Here is a 22,941-nt window from a genome sequence, read left to right on the forward strand (position 1 = left end):
TTGTCCTGACCATCCATAAGAGATAGTATACCTACTGTGCTTCAAGCATCATTACGGTGTACGCCTTACGTACAGGACAACCTAGGAGTCGGTCAATCTGCTTCGATTCCATGCGTCCATCATATCAAAGGAAATCAAGCATTCCTGCACGCCTTCATCCAAATTCAACGAGTACATCTTTTCCTCGACTGTCACGGGCAAATGCGTTCGCACATTCAACTTCCAACTTTTGCCAGGTCTTCTGTTACCCCTGAGGACTCTCAGGGCTCTCGCCTCCTCGACCAAGCCAGCCGTTACATACATACAACATGGCCTGTCTTCGTGCCAATTTCAAATCGACTGGCCGCAAGGTGCGGTGCGGGCGGCTGGCTGTCTCGCGGCGGTGACACGGCACAACGCCTCGCACAAACATGGGAGATCTCGGGATAATGCAGCAAGCGAAAACAACGCCGTAAGTTCTAAATGTGCTGTCGTATGCTTCGTACAATTGCAGTCTCGGGTGACACCAGGTACTGTCAACGTCCGAAGCTGATGCAAGGAAATGAATGGACTGCAAGACAACGAAAACAGAGAGAGAGAAGCATGCTAACCACACATGCCCTGTCCCACACAGGTACAGACAGGAGACAGCCGAGCCACCTTGTATTACTCATACTCATATTCATACTCATACTCATACTCTGACTTGGACTTGGACTCAGACTCAGACTCGATACGGAGCGTGCACAGTCGGGCTCAGTCCGACCATGTCCGCAAAGTTCACCATGGTGTACTGCTGCTGGAGCACGTCAAGCTTGTGCCGCAGGTAGTCTCGCTGCTCCTGCTCGGCCCTCTCGAAGCTAAACAGGAACTTGACCAAGAAAACAAAGTCTTCTATCCGGCTCCGCATGTCCTCTTGCGTCTGGCCATAGCTCAGCGGCAGCGCAAGCACATCCGCCACAGTGCTCGTGATCTCAAAGATCTTCTGCAGGAGCCCCATGCCGTGTGTGACAATGGTGGATACGTTCTCGAGCTGGCTTACCAGGGCTCGCAACTGCACAGACAGCCTGTGCGCTGGGAAGTGGATGGACAAGCCCTCGTGGATGTTCTGTGACGGGGCCGAGCGAAGAAAGCCGTGGGTGAGGCCAAACTGCCAAAGCAGCGTGCGCATCCAGAGCCTGGTGACAAACAAGTCGACGTGCTGCAGCTCCGTGAACGACCCTCGGCCGCTCTCAATCAGCGCCTGTTCGGCCTCGGAAGCTCCGATTTCGTCCTGGTCCAGCTGAGCCTGCTTGCTCTCGATCCACTGCAGCGACACCCCCGGCATGGGCTGCGCCGGGTTCTGCTGCGCGTTCCAGTACAGCAGAAAGGGCCCGTCCATGATCTGAAAGAGGCGGATAAGGCGGTTGAATCCGACGTCGATGTGAGCCGGAATCAACGTGTCCCGCATCGGTAACCCCGTAGGCAGCGGCGCCATGCTGCACGGGAACCCGGAGAGGATGGTCAGGAAGCGTTCGTGGATGAAGACCTCCCAGTACACGCGCTGGAACTTGGGCACGTCGCGCGGCTCGAGGGGCATTGCATTGTGTGAGCACTGCTGGACGTGGATCATCTGCACCATGGTCATGGCCTCGCGCAGCGTGGCGAAGCTGCGGTCGAAGCGGTTGAAGGCCATCATGGACACCTCGAGGAAGATGCACGTCATAATGCGCTTCAAAGTGGTCCGCACCTCTGTCAACCTCCCGTTCCTGACGTCCGACATGGATTCTGCCCGTCGATGCGCGCTGAGGCTGAGTCGAATCAGCTCCGTCATTCTGGCTCCCGCCTCGCCATGCACCGTGGGAGTCGTGAGGTTGATCGTCACGGCACCCGTTGCGTAGACAAAGGCGGCGTCTTCGAGGCTGACGTGCATGTTATCAATGGCCCGGCGCACCTCATAGCTGGTGATGATGGGGCTGCCCGGATACACCTGCTCTTCGTACTTGGGAAGCATGCCGATGAAGAAGCCCGCCGTGAAAACGAATGGTTCCGAGGCTGGTGCTGCCGCAAGGCTAGGTCGGGGGTAACCTGGTGCCACGGCGCCGGTGCGATTGATATTGCCTCTTCCAGCTGCAAGCCCAACGCCGGCGGGAGACGCATCATCCTCCGAGCTGATCGGGTTCACGATTCCGGCAATGGACGTCACTGCTGGAGCTGGCGGCCTATCTCGACGTTCAGCCAGCGAGGTGCTTCCATGGCTGGGCAAGGGCGCTGCTATGTTCGACTTGTTGCGCAGCTGTGTCACGAGTCGATTCCGGACGCTTGGCTTGCGCTTGGTCGACGGCGAGTAGATGCACCCAAGGCCCAGGTGTGAGCATTGAGAACAAGGCTGATTGCTGTTGCATTTCACCTTGCGCACCCTGCATCCATCGCAAGCTTGAGCCGCTCTGTTACTCATGGAGGACGCGCATGAGATTGAAATCGGGGGTCTTTAGCTCATGGCGTCACTACTCCGAGCCTTAGGAATGGGTCCAGCGGCCGGATGCGAGTGAGAGAGGGGAAAGGAGAGCAAGAGGAGGAGAACCAAGGCGACGAAAAAAAGAAGAGCAAAGGGAACAGCTTTGGCCGCTGCGGCGGGGATTGTCGGTGCAGGGGGGGGCCGGTCAAGAGAGAGAGAGAGAGAGAGAGAGAGAGAGAGAGAGAGAGACAGAGAGAGAGAGAGACAGAGACTACGGATAGAGTATGGCACGGATCGTGATGGCCGACGCACACACACACACACATACACACGGCAGTTTCAATCAAGGGGAAAAGACGATGCGGAAGAGATAAACAATGACGATCAGAAAATCACAAGGGCCTCTATTTTATCGGCCTCTCCCCACCGGCTGGCTGTAACTTGTGGATGGCGGAGAGAAAGGTGGGGGAGGGGAGAAGAAGAGCAGCGGCATGCCTCGCGGTTTATGGCCGTTATTCCAGCCTTTGGGCGAGAACGTGGCTTTTCGCCCCCACGTGTTGCTCCCTCTATCGATGCCATCTCCATGCCTGGCCGGCTGTTGGACTTTTTGGAGCAATGATTCCGTCATGGAGCAACGGAGTCCGGAATCCGGACTTGGGAGAGAGGGGAACGGTTTGGGCGACTACGTATTGCGGAGCGCGATCACGAGTGCAGGTGCTCAATACGGCAGGCCTGGAAAGAAGCCTCTGGACCGGGTGTTTGCAACTGGGTGAAATCCATTTTGGCTATTTCATTACAAGAGAAGAGGCGGATAAAGGCGGTTTTCAAAGAAACCACAGTCGAGGTCCTCGGCAGCCAACCCCCCTAGACGACGCATGGACTGCCTTGACGTTCCCGTCACGCCTTGGGTGCGATACGCTCAATCTCGGCAGTGGAACCTCCATCCTTTCTAATCGAAACAGACTCAAAGCCGGCATCAATCCTCCCCACAGCCGTGGTGGCAAACTTGCGCGCGCTCACTCCCTGCTCAAACAAGGTATCAAGCTCACCGTATGTCCTGCCCTTTGGCTCCGGAAGGCGGAAGAAGGTCCATGTCGCACAGCACAAGGCAGTGCCCGCCCAGAAGAAGCCCGTCTTTGCACCCCAGCCCCATGCGGTGGGGTTGAGCATGCGCGGCGTCAGGATGTTGGCGATGATGCTGGCAATGTTGTACATGTTGCGGGCCAGCACGACCGACTTTGCTCGCAGACGAGTCGACGTGAGCTCGGCGACAAGCGAGTAGCAGATGGGGCCTGGGCGATGCGTGTCACTAACTCGAATTCTGCCCAATACGCAGTAATATGGGGACAAGATGGAAAAGAGTGAGAGGAGAAGGGGGGGAGACGGGGCAGGGGTGGGAGGCAGAGAGACGTACCAACAGAGGAATCATACACAAACGTATACACAAGCAGCAAGGACCCGATGCCCCATTGCGCGCTGGTATTGGCTGAGCCTGCAAAGGACGCGCAGCCAATGGTGAAGAGGATGAGGCACGCACACACCTGGCCAGTGAAGAACAACGTTCTACGACCGAACCAGGTCATCAAGAACCAAGACAGAATGGTCCCGACAATGCCAATGCCGTACTGCCCGAGGGACATGCTGAAGGAGCTGCCGACAGCCAACCCGGCCTGCTGGTAGAAATACGTCGAGTACCCCATGAAGTTGGACCCGGACAGAGTCTGGCCCATCCACACCATGCACACAATTTCAGTGCGGCGAGCATTGACGCCCGTGAAGAGGTCCCAGTACGTCGTGCCGGCAGTCAGCTCCCTCTCCATCTCGTTGGTATGGATCATGAGGGATATCGTTTCGTCAATGTTGAACTCGGTGCCTGCGGTGCTGCGGCTCGTCAGACGAGCCAAAGAGCGTCTGGCTTCATCCACCTTTCCGCGTCGGACGAGCCACCAGGGAGACTCCGGCGCGAGATAGATGCCAACTGCTAGGGGCACCGGCCACATCCACTGCAGCGCGAATGGGATCTTGTAGCCCCAGTCGTCAGTTCTGGACACCATGGCGCGGAGCACGCCTGACGCGATGAACTGGCCGATGACCCAACAGAGGTTGTTGTAGGTCGTCAGGTAGGCTCGGAGGTGGGTAGGGCACACTTCAGAGGCATACGTCGTGGTGAGCGTCTGGAAGATGCCCCAGGGAATGCCTGCCAAAATCTCTCCAACAAGGAGCTGGGGCAGCGTTTTCGAAAAGAAGATGATGAAGATGAAGCCCGTGATTCCAACCAGCGCGCCGATGAGGGTCTTGCGATATCCGAAGCGGTCGGCAAGGATTCCGTTCATGAAGAGTCCGATGATGGAGCCGCAGAGCACTCCATTGGTGAGGCCCGACTGCCAAGCAGCCGTGAGCTGGTAGCTTCCGTCGGCCTGCTGAACCCCAAATTGGCGTTGAAAGGCCGGGTAGGCGAAGAGCGATCGCAGCAGCGCCGTGTCGAAGCCGTCCATGATGATGCATGTCGAGATGAAGATGGACCACAAACAAGCTTTCCAATATAGCTTGAAGGACTTGACAAAGCCCATGTTGTGTTCGGCGTCAGTGGCTGCCGCAGCCTCCTGAGCCGTCGAAATGTCGACCTTGCTGGGCACGGGGGCCGAGACATGGGCCGGCGACATGTCTTCATTCTCTGCCATGTTGGTGGTGTTGCGGGGGTGGAAGTGGAAGAGAAGAACGAATGAGCCTTGGAAAAGAAAATAAGTCGTCAATTTAATCACACTGAGGCCACAAGATCGGTTGGTTGCAGTCAGTTGATGGGGAAGAAGAAGAAGAGGGGAAGGGGAATCTGGAAGGTGGTCGGAACTTTATACGCGGCTCTCAGACGTTGAGGGAAAAGTTGGCTCAAACAAAACGTTGTGCACGACTGTGGTCTGTCGTGCGCAAGGTGTCTAATCAGAAGAAATGGGAGACAAAATCGTGGCTATCGACGGGATGACCAAGAAGAACGAAAGTCAAGGCGTCGAACGCGGAGTGGTATGGTTCGATGCAGCTGAGCTCAAGCTATCGTGCTACTGGCAGCTAGTCAAACGCAGACACAGAAGTGTGGGAAGCTCGCGGTCTCTGTACAGTTGTCGATTGCGGCACCTGCGGGGAAACCTTTATTCAGACTCGGACCATTCGCCTGACACCCTTTTTCTTTCTTTTCCTTCTTTGGTGTTGTTGATCAGCATCTCTAAGTTCCCTTGCTTGCCGAAACCACCCCGTGGGGACCCCGCGATTTTGGAGCCGGGGTGTCTGGTAGAAGTCGCCAATGGTCTGGTTGACGATAGTCTGAGGACTATTGCCCGCAAATTGGAAGATGTCGGTCCGAGATACTTGGTCTTGGACTCTGGAAGATGGCTTGACTGCTGAGCACCAGAGGGAAACTATATGTCAGCTGGTTCGACTCTTGGCACAAAGTACTGACTACAGTTCTTGAGAAGATATGGTTGAAAGACGGAACCGAGCCCAAGGGAGCCCGGCAGAACAATGGGATGACGAGATGCCACGCAGAGTCGAATCTAATCCTGGAACCCACAGCCCCCCATTCATCTGAAGTCCGTATCAGTCATGAGGGATGAGAGAACAAAGGGGCCGCAAGCGGGGAGGCTACTGCCTCGCTCCGATGGCACGCCGATGGACTTGCCTCCGCTTACCATGCCATCGACCCCCATCACTAGTGGAATGATGCAGCCAAGGGCCCGTTGCGGGCTTGGGGAACGGCAACACGAAGCAACAGGTCAAGTGTCTGGGCGGCTTGAGGACCGGGCACCGAAGGGGCATAGCATCGGGCCGACACTTGTCCAATACGCTTCTTGCTTCTTCTCGTCGGTCCGACATACAACTAATCAGGGCTCAAGAACCGCCGTGTGCGCCCTCAAGCCTATCCACAACACGACCTTCACCCCCGTTTTGACTGGGGACTGTATTGCAAAACGGAGCATACTAGCCAGCAACACGAAGAGATGGTCTCGGCCAACTCCACGAGAATGGACAAAAGGGTCCTACACAAAGATTCAATAATGTGAAGCCGGCAGATGTCAGCTGCTTCATTCAACGGAGACTCGACGGCATCATCCCATGTCTTGCCGCTACTGGTGTCTCGGGCATACGCAACCCCCCATCGTCCGCGGAGGTCAATGATCGCTCAGCGCTCCGTTATCGCCAATTCATTGAAGGTCCTTTCCGGGCTTTTAAGGCGATAAATTCGCGACTTCAACTGATTCACTGCCCGGTTCAATATTGTTCTCAATCTTTTTCAATATCTTCCCTTTGTGTTCTTTCCAGAGACAGGGAACAGCCCTTCCTTCGTCGCAGTGATTCCCCGAGATCGAACCTGTTCACATACCGATACTCTTACCTCGTCATTATCTTGACTCCTCATTTATACGCAAAATGACTGTTCCTGGACGCCCCAAGCTGTGGTGGAAGCATGCTGTCATCTACCAAATCTACCCAGCATCATTTTGCGACTCCAATGGAGACGGAATCGGAGACCTTCCAGGCATCATCTCCAAGCTTGACTACATAGCTCGCCTCGGAGTTGATGTCGTCTGGATCTGCCCTATGTACGACAGCCCTCAGGTGGACATGGGCTACGACATCTCCAACTATGAGGATATATACCCTCCCTACGGCACCCTGCAGGACATGGAGACTCTTATTCGCGAGGCTCATGTTCGGGGCATGAAAGTCATGCTAGATCTTGTCATCAACCATACATCTGACCAGCATCCCTGGTTCGAGGAATCTCGTGCGAGCAAAGACAGCTCCAAGCGCGACTGGTACATCTGGCGGCCCGCCAAGCTTTCTCCCACTGGAGAGCGTCTTCCCCCCAACAACTGGCGTTGCAAGTTTGGCGGCGGCAGCGTGTGGGAGTGGGACGAGCAGTCGGGCGAGTACTATCTGCACTTGTTCGCCAAAGAGCAACCGGACCTGAACTGGGAGAATCCCATCACTCGCAAAGCGGTCTATGCCTCGGCGATGGAATTTTGGCTTGAGCGCGGCGTGGACGGCTTTCGCATCGACACCGTCAACATGTATAGCAAGCCGCCAGGGCTCCCAGATGCACCAGAGCTGGACCCCGGAGCTCCATATCAGGCGGCTGACATGCTGTACTGCAACGGCCCCAGGATGCACGAATTCCTCAGCGAGATGAATCAGATCATGGCCAAGTACGGCGCTATCTCGGTCGGGGAACTTCCATCGACGCCCGACATGGCCCGCGTGCTGCAATATGTGAGCGCAGAAGCCAAGCAGCTGGACATGGTGTTTCAGTTTGACGTCGTCAATGTTGGGTTCAACAAGCCGCTGAGGTACGATGCGGAGCCAAAGGACTGGCAATTGCCCGAATTCAAGGAGGCCATCGCTCGTACCCAAACTCTGATCAAGGGCACTGATGCTTGGACGACGGTCTTTCTGGAGAATCACGACCAAGCGAGATCAATTACACGCTTTGCAGACGATAGCCAACAGTTTCGAGTTGCAAGCGGCAAGATGCTGGCTCTTCTGCAGGCATGCCTAAGTGGCACGCAGTTTATATATCAGGGGCAGGAAATTGGAGCCATCAACGTGCCACAAGACGGTTATCCGCTTGACAACTACATTGACGTGAGCAGCCGCTTGTATCTCGACTTTGTCCGAGAGCACCGCAACGGCCAAGGCATGGACAAGGCCCTCGCTTCTCTGGCACATTTTGCACGGGACCATGCTCGCGTCCCCATGGTTTGGAACGGGAAGGCCAAGTACGGCGGCTTCTCCGAGGAGGCAGAAAAGTCTGGAAAGGAGGTCAAGGAGCCCTGGATGAAACCTCATCCCTTGGGAGGGCAGATTGACGTTGCTTCGCAGCTCGACGACCCGCACAGCGTCTTGACCTACTGGCAAAAGGCCGTGCTCTTCCGAAAGCAGTATGCCGATCTGCTCGTATACGGCGACTACCGGACCCTGCGAGAGGAGGACAGGGAGACTTACACCTTTATAAAGGAGCCGCCGTCTGGTGGATCGGCCAAGGCCGTCGTTGCGCTCAACTTTACTGGCGAGGAGAAGAAGTGGGAGAAGCCAACGGCCGCAGAACTTGCCGTTGAGGATGGCGCCGCGATCAGTTTCGTTCCCATCATGTCTTCCTACGATGGCAAAGTCGATGAGGGAGCCTTGAAGCCCTACGAGGGACGAGTCTATCTGGTCAGCTGGTGAGATGCCAATGTTACGGCACGATTACTACATAATTACGAAGTGGATCACAGGCAATATAATGTGTCTGCCCCTTGGAGGACGACATGTACTTTGGAGAGAATAGCCCTTGTTGTTTCCACTGGGTTTGACGGGACCACACACGAACGGAACAATGTGGAGTGGTTGTGTCTTTCAGGGCTGTGGTTGAATCATCGTCTTGGCCATCGTCATAGGCTGGAATTTCTCAAAGTCCACCAATCAATTCCTTAGATCGGCCGTGTGGCTCAATGGCAGAGCGTCTGACTACGATTTAGTACATCAGGAGGTTGCAGGTTCGACCCCTGTCTCGGTCAATTTTTCACTCCCTGAGTGCTTTGATTCTTTTTTTCCTTTTTTTTTTGTTCGACTCGACGAGACTTTTGTCTGTTGGTGTCATTATCAAGAGTTGTCGAATTCGCTCCATAGTGCCTGTGCATTGTGTTAAATGAGCTTCGGGACAACACTCTGAACCGTCAACCACTTCCGACTTGCGCGGGCTCTTGGTTGCAGACAATTGACTGCCTCCGTCTGTTACACTCCGCCTATGTCGATGTGAAGAAGACAGGCCGTATTAACCGTCAAGCTGCTAATATGGCCCATCTGTGAATGATATAATCGAAGACGTCCTTTCTCGTATTGGTGCGGTGTCTGGAGGGTGCACTGTTCATGTCCGGCTCGTCGGCGCCGGCTTGGTAGGGAGAAGTAATACTCGGGTGGACTGCCAAGCGACAGATCTGCAGCATATGAACAGGTTCTGATCCGTGGCAACTCTGGCAACCTGCTGTCGATCTGAGGCTCATCAGATCGGGAGATTGGTGCCGAATGCCCCTTTTGACTGTGAGCCACCTGGCTTGCAGACATGTCATCAAAGACTTGCGCAACACGACAAGAGTCGCGACAAAGGACATGGTCGTCTCTGCTGTGTCAGCAAAGGGTAGATGCATATCGGGTCCTCGGCAGACGCAGGAGTCGAGTATTACCTGCATTAGACTTGTTGTCAACCTTGTTTGCTGTATACCTGACCAGGAGAGGTGATATGAATAGGCGAAAGCAAGGGCTCGAACAATTGGGCACTGATGGATCCAGCATCACGAGGACAGTAGCAGCAACAAAGAAGAAGCCCGCCAGTATTGACCGCTTGTTGATTGACATCTGGTTTTCTTCTTTCCTTTTTTTTCCTCGTATTTGAGTCTGGGCCAAGGGGTGAATGACGTCGGGGGCCTCTTGGTTGACACACGGGGTGAGATGCGGCAGCGAGATCGTCGGGAGGCTTGCCGAACTGGGTGTGAAGGGTCGAGGGCTGCGGAAGAGGATATAAGCAGGTGATGCCGCCGGCTCTGGAAGACGATTTGGAAGAGCAGCATCAGACCACAGAAAGCAGCCAAACACCGAATAAGCAACCATCGATTCAGCACTCCGCATCTCGAGCATTGACCTCCACCTCTCCCGATCCTCCAACACCATCAACATGAAGTTCTTCACCACCATCCTCGCCATTGGCCTCTTTGCCGGCACCTCTCTGGCTCAGGACGCTCCTGTGCAGACTGCTCACGTCACTCTCCGCTCCGAGGGCGACGACCACTCGTATCCTCTGACCGTCCCTGCCGACGGCAAGCCCGTCTTGACGCACAGCACTCTGCCCATTGCGCTGATTGACGCCCCCGACTTCAACGTCCTCCAGGCCTGCGTGATCGAGACGCCCGGCGCCAAGAACCTCAGCAGCACGATTGCCGCCGACGGCGTGACACAGCAGGTCGTGATTGACCCCCCGCAGGCGGTTACCAGCATCAGCTGCCAGGGAACCTGTGTCGAGACTTATGGTGAGATCAGTCCTTGTGCTGGAATGAGGTGGAAGCAGGGTCATACGAGTCGAGTCTGGTAAGCTAATAGTACGTGCAACAGGTGCCTGCTTTGACACCAACGGCCAGTATGTGGGAGCCTGCTGTAACGGTCTCTGCATTGCCTCTCGCTGTAGGCCCTGGAACATTGGCCAGCAGTCCTAAGGGGGCTGCCAACTTGTGACTTGTTGGCGTTGGTTCAATGACCCTTGAACCATGCATAATTGGGCTCTGTAATTCGAGGTGCATGCGACTGGAAATCTGAATGGCAAGTTGTTTGGTGGGCGAGTTTTGTTTGGTGTAATTAGGTAGCGGCGGGATGAGCATAGACGTGGACTTTGGATGAGCTTGACTTTACCACTGACAATAATACCACCGTTGGCAACAGTCTCTTCCATCATGGAGTAACACGCAGACGAAGTGACTTTGGAATCTGGGTTGACTGATACTGTATTAATGGCCCTTCCTGGCAGGACACACTCGCAGCAAAAAGAGGCAAAAAAAGAAACGTCTGACACCTGAGGGATTCGAACCCTCGCCTATTTCTAGACCGCGAAGAGGCAATTTGCTCACAGTGTGAACTATTCCTGAACACGGGGCCTTAAACCGTTCGGCCAAATTGCCTATTTTGATGTTTTGATGAAGTGTTGTTGAGCGTGAAGGACGATGGCGATGTTTGGGGGGGTGGAGGGGGAAAGGGGGGGGGCGGTCACAGTTGGGAGAGGTGGTGAGAAGGGGTACGACACGTTGATGACATGTGCTGCCATGGACTTGATTTGGAGAGGAAGGAGAGACCAAAGGGGAAAGCGGTGAATGCATTGATAATATTCATCGTGTTATGAGATTCAATCACAAATCATAAGAGACAAGGGAGGCGGATCATGGAGATGGGGGGGTTGTTGTATGTATTGTGAGCACCACGGAGCCACCATCTATCGTATTCTCGTGCAAATCATTAAGAAAGAAAAGGATAGAAACAGCAAGACAAGTAGGTGCTGAAAGTAAAACAACGCCAAAGATCGATTTGCAGTTCCGCCCGTTGAGGCAACGTAGGTAGGTAGGTAGGTAGGTGAGAGCCGTCCTCCGACGCCATCCATTCCCCTGTCTAAACGAGCAAGAAGAGAAGCAGAAACAAGATCCAGCAAAGGAACACAACCGTGTGCAATTCGTCCACCATGAGAAAGGAACAGGCTCAGTCAGGGGTTAAGAATAGCCGTATTGTCGTCAGTCATTAATGTCGTACGAAGAAAGAGAGACAAATTACACCATAGGTATGGCAAGTTGTCCGTCGTCATCATCACCATCATCATCATCATCATCGCTTCTTCTTGCCACCGTTGGCCAAACCATCAGCCAAGGCAGCCGTCAGGGCAGCCGTCGCAACCTTGGCCCCCTTTGCGCCCAGCCAGGGACCGGCCTCCTTGCGGTTCTGCATGACGGCCTGGGCACCGGCGGCCAATGCGGTGCGCGCGCCGGCCTGGATCATGGGGTTCTTCCACCAGGGGTTGCTGCCGCCTGCGGGCATCGTGTTCCGGCGCTTGAGCGACGGCGGCGGGTTGTGATCGCGATCCCGGGTGCGGTGTTGGTCCCGAGTGCGGTCGCGGTCTCTGTCACGGTCCCTGTCGCGGTCCCTGTCGCGGGTCCTGTCGCGGTCACGACTCGAGCCGTGGACGAGGTCCGTTTCGCGAGGCTTCGAGCGATGTCGTCGGTCGCGCTCGTCCCTTGCACCGTCGCGGTCAAGAGCTACGGCGCCGCGAGAGCGTGACGACTGCGGAGGCGGCGGCGACGGCGCTGATGTCCCACGGGACCGACGAGACGAGCGAGGGTCCCTGTCGCTGCGGTCGTCGTACGGGGGCGTCGGGTAGGCCCGCGAGGAAGGGCCCCTGGGCTCTGGAGACGGCTCGCGGCGGGAGGACCTGTGACGTCGCTCACGTGGCTCCGACGGAGGAGGGGGATAGTCTCGTGCGCGTCGGTCAGCATCTCGGTAGCGCGAGTCCCTCTGAGAATCTCTGTACGGATCTCTCGGTGAGTCTCGCGGTGAGTCCCGCGGCGAGTAGGTATCGCGATCGCGATCGCGGACTCGGTCTCGGTCTCGGTCACGGTCACGGCCAGAGGTGCGATAGTCGGGCTGGGGCGGAGGCGTCGGTGCCGCAAAGGGAGGCGGGCTCGGATACAAATGCCGACGGCTGCGGGACGGCCTCGAGCTCGCATATCCGGGCGACGGCTCGCGACGGCTGCTGCGACCGGATTTGCGGTCGTCTGGGGAGGACGAGTAGCTAGGAGAGGCATTTCGGCGGCCTCTCTCGGACTTGGAACGGCGAGACGACGAGAATGGGGGCTCGTCTGGGTGATAGTAGGAGTGGTTGAGGCCCTGCGACGGCTCTGGGTCGCCGCGTCGTGACGACGGAAAGTGAGGCATGGTAACGGCAGCTTGAACTTCTCCTGTATCTGCAAAGAAAGGAAGAGCCGAACAAGATGTGCAGAAAGAAAGAAAAAAATATCTCACAGAGGGCAAACGACAGACATTGCGGGTGGTAGCCGAGGGGCGGGCATTAGGCAGGAGGAGGAATCACGCCGGTTTATGTATAGAAACCAAGTTGGATGATGATGCCTTGCATGTGCTGCGATAAGCCCCGCTGACCACCATCGACTGATGGACCGATTGTTACATTTGTCGCAAGTACAGCGGGTGCAGAAGCCTGGGGTTCCAGTGTTTGCTCTGCAGGTCAGCAGGGGGGGAAAGCTTCATGTTCCGGTGCTACAGGGCATTTGATCTGGCAGCTCTCCGGCGAGCTCGAGGTCAGGCCTCCAGGTTCCAGCGAGTTGAGCCTTTCTAGCGGATCACGGCAAGCATCTCAGCGCTCCTCAGCAGTCGACGGCGACGGTGTGCAGGGGTTTGCAGGCCTCCTGACGTCAACGCGGGCCAATGGACGACTGCGATGGAGCGCCTGATGGTAGCAAGAGTCTCCTGACGTCAAGACACCGATACCTGCTTGACCTGATTGCTTCCTAGTTGCAGGTGGCGGAGCAGGGAAAATGAGAAGAAGAAGAAAAAAAAAACGCTTCACAAAGTCTAAGAGGTTCATTGTTGTAGTTTTGTTGTTTGGTGTGCAGGGATTAACGATCCGAGGAGGGGATCATCAGGGCTTCGGGGAGATAAAATCCAGTAATAACGTCTGATGTGCGTGTCCGTATGTGTTTGTGTGTGTAACACGGCAGCAAGGCCTGGCATGACATGACATGCCAGCAAACACCCGCCTAGTTATCTGATGCGATGCGATGCGAAGCTGGGCCATCGATTTTGTAATTCGCCCACCAATGAGAATCCTGGTGAGAAACTGTTGGTTTGAATGTCCTGTTATTGAAATTCCAGACAACAGCCGCCGGTGCTTTGCTGCCTGCGTTTGCGCACGAATCCATTGTTACAGTTCATTAATAGCTTGCTGCTATTACCGCGATCGAGGCTCAAGTACATGTAGGCAGCCTGTTTGCCGCTCAGTCCAGCAACTACGAGTGCTTTGTTTGATGCTCATGCTCCGCACCTTGAAGACTGTTACACATCCATTCATACCGGTTCCCTGTTCTATGTTGGCTGCGTGTCTAATAGTAATTTGACGAATTGACATGTGGCGAGTTGTTGGTGGAGGAGCTCGTGCAGGTGAGTACTGACGGTATGAAGCGACCCAATGTCTGGCAACTACCCTGTAATGCCCGGAATTTCATCGCCGTGTTGTTGTTGTTGTTTCACAGCGCACTGACGCGCGCATTCTGGATTTCTGACCTCGCCTCTTTCTTGGCTTTGCTAATGAGACTTGCTGGTGAGTCTCATACTTGATTTTTTCCGTCATTACGAGTGGCCATGCAAGGGTTTGGCTGACGTTGATTGTTACTCGGTCGATATTGGATCTCCAGCAAATCGTGGGGAAAGACGTCAGGTCTGTGCCTTCCGTGGAACAAGCAATGACTACCTAGGTAGGCAAGGTAGGCAGGTACGAGATAAGATGTCGCGTCTGCCTCACCACGTGAGCTCAGTCGAGGCAGCAGGAAAGAAAGAAATCAAACAACCAAACAAGCTGACAAGCGATGACTCGAGAGTTTCAGCTCACCACGACCTCGTCAACGGCAACCCTGAAGACGCCGTGGATCTGAGCTGGCCGACCGCTACTACTAGTCCGGTACCAGATCCCCCGACTTGTGGCAGCTCGGGGCCCGGCGGTCTTAATTTCAACGCGAACTCGGCCGTCCGCAGATCCCCGGCCTTGCCCAATCTTGCAGCTCTCCTCCAGCCTGTCCTGATTGATCGCCTGGGACATGGATGTGCTTCCTTCCAGCAGGCCGCAAGGGGGTTCGGCAACACGTGTGATGTCGATATTGTGCCGACTCTGCGGACAACAGATTGACGGGCGATCCGATGCCACTCTCTGCGGTTGACCGGTCTAGCCCTTGGCATGACTCGCAATGGCGCTCGGTATGGGCCAAACTAAAGGCTGAACCCGACAAATGGCTCCATGTCAAGAAAATCTGCCGTCATTTACAGCTAAGCTAGGTATCTCTTAGTAGTAGTAGTATGCCCAACCCCCCCGGCACATGTCTCGTCCCCTGCTGACTCGAGCCCGGCACTCAGCTCAACTCTACCAACCTACAGAGTACATACGCACTCACTTCTTGGCCTCCTCGTACGTCGGGTAATCCGTATAGCCGATGGTCGGGTCCTCAAACGGCCCATAGAAGCGAGACCGGTCATACGCCGCCAGCGGCCAGCCGTTGCGCAGCCTCTCCACCAGGTCCGGGTTGCTGATAAAGTACCGCCCGTACAGCAGCGCGTCGTATCGACCGCTCTCCAGGACTCCCCACGAGTTCGTGTGGTCGAAGCCGCCAGCCGAGAAGAAGGGCGTGTCGCCAAAGATCTGGCGGAACAGCGACAGGTCGACGTCGGGAAGGCCCCACGAGTCTAGGAACTTCTGCTTCTCGGCCTCGGAGAAGATCTGCTCGTACCGCGGCTCGATGAAGCTCACGTACGAGAGGCCCGGGTGCCGCTTCTTCAGCTCGCGGCACAGATGGCCCCAGGTCTCGAGACGCTGCTCGCTGCGGGCTTGGTTGAAGAGGCCAAAGGGGCTGAGCCGGATTGCCAGGTTGTCTTCGCCCACTGTCGACGCCAGCTCCGCCATCAGGTCCAGGACAAACTTGCAGCGCTTTTCCGGCGAGCCGCCGTACTCGTCCGTCCGCTTGTTGATGTTGGAGCTCAGGAACTGCTCCGGCAGGTATCCGTTTCCGCCGTGGAGCTCGACGCCGTCAAAGCCCACCTCCATGGCCGTCTTGGCCGCGGCGCAGTAGTCGCGGATCGTCTTGCGGATGTGGTCGACGGTCAGCTCCAGGGGCAGCTGCTCGCTGTACTTGACGGGCGTCGTCGAGTGAGGCGCGGGATACATGAAGCACTCGTTGGGGTCGTCCCAGGGGATGCTCGAGGGCGCCACGATGGGCGTTCCCGTCAGCTGCGGGATGTTGGCGCGGCCAGAGTGCCAGAGCTGCGCGTAGATGAAGGCGCCTTTGGCATGGACGGCGTCGACCACCTTCTTCCAGCCTTTGGCCTGCTCCTCTAGGAATATTCCTGGCACGCCAGGCATGCCATTTCCCTGGAACCGACAGACCCAATGTCAGTTTATATCCCCCCCCCTTCCTGTATACGCTTTGCATCTTGAGGTCAAATGTCACATACCTCTAGCGAAGGCGGGATGCCTTCGCTGATGAGTAGGCCACCGTCTGTCGCCCGCTGCGCATAGTATTCCGCCATGACATCGTTGGGCAGCCAGATGCGATTCGGATTCTCAGCCGTCGACACTTCCCGAAGCGGCGTGCCACGATTTCTCGTCAGGGGCGCGAGAACGACTCGATGCTTGAGCGTGATCTTGCCGTTACCAATCGTAAGCGGCTCGAACAGCTTCGACTCTTTTCCGACCTTGACTTGGGAACCCATTTTGTCTGTGATCATAAACCAACAAAAATCATCAAAACAAAACCAAAAAAAAAACCGGCGGTTCTGCTCGTTGTCTCTTGCGCTTCACGTAAACAGCCAAGGCAAGCAGCACACGACATGCAATGGTACCTGTTCAATCAGATACGAGCCGCACAGCAATTGTTTGGCTTATTGCCTTTGGGACTAGGTACTCTAAGATAAAAGAAAGAAAAGGGGAGGGATGACGCTCATTTTCCCAAAAGAAGAGAATGCGACCCTGGTATTTGCTGCAACCCCATTATTACATACCGGTTGCCTTCGGACTCGTTCCATACTCTGGGGTGGCTGGACGGAATAAGAGGACGGTTTCTTCGCACGATACGACCGAGCCCGACGACGTGATTTGAGAACATCAAACGGCCAAGCACCCCTGACAGAAACCGACGGCTGAATCTCGAGCACACGCGTGGCCACGCTTCGACATGGATCTGAGTGAAATTTGCTGCGAACTGCTCCACTGGGCTCCGTCGAGCTGCGTTGAGGCGACTCCACAGCTGTGGCATCGCGGGCCCTGTCTTTTGCCGGACACTCGATCTTTTGCTTGATGAGCAAATGATCTTCATGACGGTGGGCTTAGACTCCGTCCCTCTTCTCCATGACAGCGCTGAGCGGTCATCAAGGCTTGACCCCTGTCCAAGTTGTATTAGACTTGGGATTCTATACGAACCTTCCTTGTGGGTTGTCGAGTTGACTTGTCAACTGTTGTTGTGTATGCCACGTGCAGGAAACCCGGAGAGCTGCGAGACTCTTGCTCCATCGCCAGGTTTTCAAGAGGGGCAAAATGGCTGAGCATTCATGTTGTTGGTTCGATGGCATGTGTCAGACCATTGCCATGCACCAAGTTTCTGAGTACTACGACATACGGAGTACAAGTCCGTTGTACTGCCCAATGGCCGTTGGTTGGCAGTTCTTCCGCCCCTCCCCGGCAGCTTGAATTCGGCTTCCGATTCGCACAGCTGCTCTCTTTAGCAATCTTCGTCACCGGCATTGCCCCTGCTATGGCGTTCTTCAGCGGCGCCGTGACCAGCCTAATTCATCCTCCGTTGGTCTGGCAGGCCCACTGCGGCTCGGGTCCCCTGGCTCGGTCCACCTTGAAGCTTCTTTCTTGGACTGACGCTGCGGCCTGGGAGGCATGGGGACCAAGGCCCTCGAGAGGGCCTGATACTACGACGACGAGACGCAGGTTCTGACACTGGTCATGTTCAGGGAGGTGGTATTAGTAGATGGCACTCCAAGAGCGATAGCCGAGTCATACAAGGGTCTTGTATGCTGCCCAATTCATCTCACGTTTCTATTCCCTTCTTCCCTCTCACCCGTTCCCTCCATTGCCGAGTTGCCGACCATTTAAAAGCATCTGCCGTGGCATACATCTGCATTAGCCCTTTTATCTGATGCCTGAGTCCTCCTTCCTTCTGCTGAGAGTGGGTGTCGTTCCAGAGTTAGACTCCTCGCATCTGTCAAACTTTGTTTGTCCAGCTGCAAAAGTCATGAAGAGTTGCCTGCCATGAGCTTTCCCGGTGCTGCTCCGCCTCCTGAGGGCGTTGTCCCTGACCTAGCCCATCCGCAAGATGTCCTGAGGACCGTCAACTACATTACGCAAGGACTGACCGTCTTTTTTGTCACCATCTTTGTTGCTATTCGATTCTATGCGAAAAGCAGGGTCCTAGGCGGAGGTTTTACACCAGATGACTGTAGGCTTACTCCATCTGAAGGAACTGAAAGAAAGCTAATCCGGGGAGAATAGATGCGACATATGCTGCCTATGTATGCTCATTACCCCCTTTGACGATACTTCGACGACAAAGAAAAAAAAAAAAAAAAAAAAAAAAAAAAAAAAAAAATCCCCCGATGTGGTATTGAAGGAGCTGGAAGGCTAATCCGGGTAACAGGTGCTTATGTTGGGATACTGCATCACTGCAGTTTTCGGTACGTTCTCTGTCCCTTCACCACCTCGTGAAGCGTCCTTCTGATGACATGAAAAGCTGGTGCACATGGCGGAGGCCTGAATATATGGGAAGTGTCACCGGCAGAGGTTGAGCAATACTTCAAGGTGCGAGTCAAATCTACAAACTTCCCCCTTTGCGGCCTTTTTGGTCAAAACTAACCCATTGTTCTCGATAGTCCTGCTATGCTGCGACCATCTTTTACGCCCCTATGGCCATGACGGTCAAGCTGGCCCTGCTGGTCATCATCATCCGAGTCTTTGGATCCGTCCACCGCCGAACCCTCATCGGAATCTACATCTTCATCGGCATGATTGTGGCGTACTACGTCTCCGGCCTCTTTATCAAAATCTTCATCTGCTGGCCCATCAGCGCCTATTGGACGGGAGACTCCGGCAAGTGCTTGAATCAGAGCGCCATTGTTACGGCCGATTCTATCATCAGCGTCATCAGCGACTTGGCCATCCTGCTGCTGCCGACACCCCTTACCTGGTCGCTCCAGCTGCCGCGACGGAAACGCCTCCGTGTTACCGGACTGTTATGTGCCGGCGGAGTCGCCACAGGCTTCAGTATCTATCGCCTGGCCATGATTGTAGACCAGCGCAACTCTCCCAACATGACCATTGTCTTCATCAAGGTCATTCTGTCAGGGTACGCACTCCCGCGACTCCACACTACCTGCTGTTGCGCGCAGGGGATTCTCATGCTAACATCCCTTTTCAATTACAGCAACGCCGAGGCTGGCATCGGCCTAATCTGTGCCTGTCTCCCGGCCGTCAGCGCCCTCTACGTGCAGCGAACGCGAGGCTCGTCGTACTTTAAGAACCCCGGCCAGTCCAGCGTCACCGGACGTGGCGAGATCATGTTGACGCGATCGTACCATGTCGACAGATCGCGCGTGGACAAGGGCGTCGACGAAAGTGCCCTCGAGTTGGGCCACGACGAGGCAGGCCTGGTGTCCAATATCGGGACTGAAATCAAGGCGAATGCCGCAGAGAGCCATCACTCGAATCGATCTGAAGAGACGCTGTAATCAGTTGATCTCTATTTCTTTGCTCCTGATGCCCCTTTCTTTTTCTTTTGATCTTACCCCAGCTCCCGTTTATTCTCTGCCTTATCAAGCTCTAGAATGTTGGGGTCTGTATGTTTTTCTTTCATGTTGATACGAACGCATATGTTGGACGCCGGCGCAACGATGAAACAAGGATTTCTTCTTCGTCTGCGTTGTCGGCAGTCACGATTATTCTCTGGAAGTGAAACGCTTCTACTGCTATATACCAGTCTTTCTCTTTAGACAGACACAATCTCACATTCAAGTCATCTGCGAGTATCCCGTCGGCAACAAATTCGAGACTACTTGGGCTCTTTCATCTACCACGTCTCCCGCGATGGGGCCGGGGTATCAAGAAAAGAAACCAAGCGCCGGGGAAAGGGCCACATTGTTCAGACAAAGATTTGCGGATCGTTCCCTTCCCTGTGGTACCTCTTGATTCAAACTGCCTCTTCTCGCTCTTCGCTGCCGTTCATGGCGATCTGCATGGATGCGTGCATAGCGCTGACCACCAAACCGGGACCCCTTCCCCTGGAGAGGGTCGTTTCTCGCCACGGACAAAGGCCCCAGTTTGCCCGGGCGATCAAAGCCCTCGCCTCCGCGCTCGCAGAGAAAGTCTTGTATCAGGGATCCCATGGCAAAAGAGGAAACACGCACACATAAAAAAGGAGAACATCAAAGTTGAGCCACGTCGACCAGAGGGAGGGATGATAAGGGCTCGCGGAAAGAAGCCGGGTACTGCGGTGATCCAAGTGATTCCCCACAGAGAAAGAGTTCGCAGGTCTTCTTTTTTTTTTCTGCCCTACCCCCAAGCAGCGTCAGCAAGAACCTTGTCAGCCCGGGATGGATGGCTTACGCACTGTGAGGGAAGGTCGCGGAAGTCCGGCTTTTGGCCGAGCCTCCTGGGATGGGTTGCTTCTGTTTTGATCTTTTGCCTGGGTCCAGGCCCTTGTACTTGTATGAAGCGCTGCTGTAGGGGCATGAGTGCGCGTAGTATTGGAGTTACTATGAGCTTGCTTGGCAATATCAACATGGGCATTTGATGTTCGCGGAGTCGCCTTGCCGGGACACCCCGTTCGTTCTCATTCACTTTGTAAAGAAAGGTGATGTGACGGAGAATCTGTTACCTTGCCACTGGAGTGTTTCAGACTCGTATGGCTGTGATCCCGGTGATGTTAGTTCGTCATTTCCTACTGACTCCCCATCGTAACAGATCCCTACATTTTCTCAATAGGTAGAATTCTTGCAAGAATGCTTTGACTGCCAGACGAAGCAGGACGTTAGGATTATAAGTGAGCGGGTATGCCTGCCAGTCACTATCGGCGCCACGAGATACGCTTTCGATCCCGTGGGTACGGCGCGGACGGGAAGGCTAGGTGGCTTTCTTAGTGCTGATTGTAAACCCATCGAGGGGGGCAATTTCGAGGTGAGATGGAACGATTCGGAGAGATTGAGATTTTGAGTCTAGTTGCTTGGGAAATAGGAAGAGGGCGGGGGTGGTTACATTGATGGCCTGCCGGGTGACTGCACCGTCGGTGAGATATGTGTGCAACTTTAAGGAGAGGTGATTGTCCATATAATGTCTACAGCGCCTTATGGCGATGGCCAAAACCCAAGGTACGCTTCAAGATCGATGTACATACGGGAACCTACTGGCCGTATCACATAATGTAATGGCCCCTTTTCTGTCCAAGGCGTACTCGTACGGCATCAATAGTCGAAACACGTGAGAGTTCAATGATGCGTGTCCGCACCATGTTGTGTGACCGCAATGGTGCAGATGCCTGTATCATGTTGATCGGCGCTCAACGGGACGGCTGACATGAAGTAATAGTCGCGATGCTGTTCCTGCTGGCAGAGGACGCCGTGGCTGCCACCTCACGGTGTGGGAGACTACCTTTGTGCTTAGATCCGCAGCAGATCGATCTGCGGTGATACATGGATGACTTGAGGGTTCACCAGATATACCCTGGACGTAGGGACGAGACGGCACACAAATGCAGTGCTCCTCATACAGATGCTGGGCAACATGGCCTTTGAGCATCCCTTGGCTCGTGCCCTCTTGACTTCATACGTTGAAGGGCTGATGGCAGAACGAGACGGATCCTTTGTGCCGTCTGTCTGAAATTTGCTGCCTGGAGGGTCGAGATAGAACGCCATCGCGTGTTTAGGATGCAAGGTACAGGAACGGCCATCTTATACCCAGTAGTAGATCATTGATGTGTTGTGAGTATGACATGTGATGATACGCATCACCTGTACAGTACTCGTACGTGGAGTAACAGTTGCAATCGATACCTGAGCCCTGCTTGGGATTGCCCAGGAGCTTTGACAGCAGCATCATAGAGTGACCAAAGCTTATCCAGGCACGCATCGACCTGTCGCCTGGCGGGAGTCGCCGCTTTCCATCTCGCAGGTTACCGAATATCTGGGGAGACGCGATGGTTTATAATGCGGAGGGTGACTCCCACTCCAGATAGCGATGCAGGATCAGATACGGGACAGATGCTATCATTCTCGATACCTACTATCTCGATAAGGCGGAGAAGATAGTGCAAGTAGTACTCGTACATACAACGCAGCAGTCCTCAGGCACAACATGGATGCTGATAACGGAGCCTTCACGGAGACCCCGGACCGGACTGGTTTTATCTAGAGGGAGCGGAATCAGGACCCGGCTGTTGAATTTCTTATCCACAGGATGTGATTGGCTGGACGACTTTTTTCTCACGGCGTTCTTTTGCGACGCCACTTTTTCCATGATGGAATTCTCGAAGAGCGCCAGGCCTGATTAGGTAACGCGACGGCTATGCTGCCTCTTTTGAGGTCTCGACTCGTGGAGCTGATGAAGAATGGGGGATACCAGAGGATTGAATGGGGGCCGCCAGAAGATAAGGAGGGCTGCCGACAACCCGAGATTTATTCTAGACGACTTTTTCTATGTCTTTTTTTGTGGTTCCAGGTTGCCAGAGCATGAGATGATTGACCACGGATATCGGACGGCCTTGTCCAGCTATTGTACCTATGTATATTGTATATGAAAGAGGCGCTGTATATGGGACTCTACGGGATATCACTGAGTGTATCTTGGCAATCACAATAAGAGATATATAGTCTATTTTGAACAATCGGAGAACATCATCATGCTTGACCACCTGCATATCGCCGTGTCCCCTTCACTTGAGCGGACGGACGATCGAGGCTCGATCCGGGACGGCATGTGCGAGTGAACGTTGTGCGATTTGTGGGCACTAGCCAGACGGACCGAGGGACGATGGAGAAGGGTCTCGTGCCACTAGTAGTACATAGCGGCTTGTGATTTTTGTATGCGGACGAGGCTCAGCTGCTACTGTACCTTGGCGACTGGTTGCCCGGGCTTTGATGAGAATTGACCGAATTGAAGCAGACTGAAATCTCATGCGCATTGGTGAGGGCTTCATGGAAGT

The 22,941-nt window shown here is 54.8% G+C and overlaps 7 protein-coding genes across 7 annotated transcripts; 3 read left to right on the forward strand and 4 right to left on the reverse strand.

The window, feature by feature from the left end:
- Nucleotides 1-703: 703 nt before the first annotated feature.
- Nucleotides 704-2,416, reverse strand: TRIREDRAFT_21997 (uncharacterized protein; the record flags this gene model as incomplete). The annotated part of the gene is made up of 2 exons (XM_006963965.1): nt 704-2,122; nt 2,279-2,416. The coding sequence occupies 2 exons, from the start codon at nt 2,414-2,416 to the stop codon at nt 704-706; spliced, it is 1,557 nt and encodes a 518-aa protein (XP_006964027.1).
- An 897-nt stretch (nt 2,417-3,313) lies between these two features.
- On the reverse strand, nt 3,314-5,079 carry TRIREDRAFT_76758 (maltose permease; the record flags this gene model as incomplete). Its single annotated transcript, XM_006964230.1, has 2 exons — nt 3,314-3,708; nt 3,831-5,079. The coding sequence occupies 2 exons, from the start codon at nt 5,077-5,079 to the stop codon at nt 3,314-3,316; spliced, it is 1,644 nt and encodes a 547-aa protein (XP_006964292.1).
- A 1,756-nt stretch (nt 5,080-6,835) lies between these two features.
- Nucleotides 6,836-8,632, forward strand: TRIREDRAFT_59578 (glycoside hydrolase family 13; the record flags this gene model as incomplete). The annotated part of the gene is made up of 1 exon (XM_006964072.1): nt 6,836-8,632. One exon carries the CDS (start codon nt 6,836-6,838, stop codon nt 8,630-8,632), a length of 1,797 nt encoding a protein of 598 aa, XP_006964134.1.
- Nucleotides 8,633-10,009: 1,377 nt separating this feature from the next.
- TRIREDRAFT_121177 (uncharacterized protein) lies at nt 10,010-10,794 on the forward strand. The gene is made up of 2 exons (XM_006964073.1): nt 10,010-10,470; nt 10,553-10,794. Exons 1-2 carry the CDS (start codon nt 10,119-10,121, stop codon nt 10,651-10,653), a joined length of 453 nt encoding a protein of 150 aa, XP_006964135.1. The 5' UTR covers nt 10,010-10,118; the 3' UTR covers nt 10,654-10,794.
- A 595-nt stretch (nt 10,795-11,389) lies between these two features.
- On the reverse strand, nt 11,390-12,996 carry TRIREDRAFT_121178 (uncharacterized protein). Its single transcript, XM_006964231.1, has one exon. The coding sequence runs from the start codon at nt 12,905-12,907 to the stop codon at nt 11,804-11,806; it is 1,104 nt and encodes a 367-aa protein (XP_006964293.1). The 5' UTR covers nt 12,908-12,996; the 3' UTR covers nt 11,390-11,803.
- A 2,150-nt stretch (nt 12,997-15,146) lies between these two features.
- On the reverse strand, nt 15,147-16,462 carry TRIREDRAFT_3327 (uncharacterized protein; the record flags this gene model as incomplete). Its single annotated transcript, XM_006963945.1, has 2 exons — nt 15,147-16,121; nt 16,205-16,462. The coding sequence occupies 2 exons, from the start codon at nt 16,460-16,462 to the stop codon at nt 15,147-15,149; spliced, it is 1,233 nt and encodes a 410-aa protein (XP_006964007.1).
- Nucleotides 16,463-17,948: 1,486 nt separating this feature from the next.
- Nucleotides 17,949-19,477, forward strand: TRIREDRAFT_76763 (GPCR, PTH11-type; the record flags this gene model as incomplete). Its single annotated transcript, XM_006964074.1, has 6 exons — nt 17,949-18,192; nt 18,228-18,265; nt 18,391-18,427; nt 18,484-18,551; nt 18,623-19,095; nt 19,174-19,477. The coding sequence occupies exons 1-6, from the start codon at nt 18,006-18,008 to the stop codon at nt 19,475-19,477; spliced, it is 1,107 nt and encodes a 368-aa protein (XP_006964136.1). The 5' UTR covers nt 17,949-18,005.
- Nucleotides 19,478-22,941: the final 3,464 nt, after the last annotated feature.

The sequence above is a fragment of the Trichoderma reesei genome (genome assembly GCF_000167675.1).
Source record: "Trichoderma reesei QM6a unplaced genomic scaffold TRIREscaffold_6, whole genome shotgun sequence".
NCBI classification, from domain to species: Eukaryota; Fungi; Ascomycota; class Sordariomycetes; order Hypocreales; family Hypocreaceae; genus Trichoderma; species Trichoderma reesei.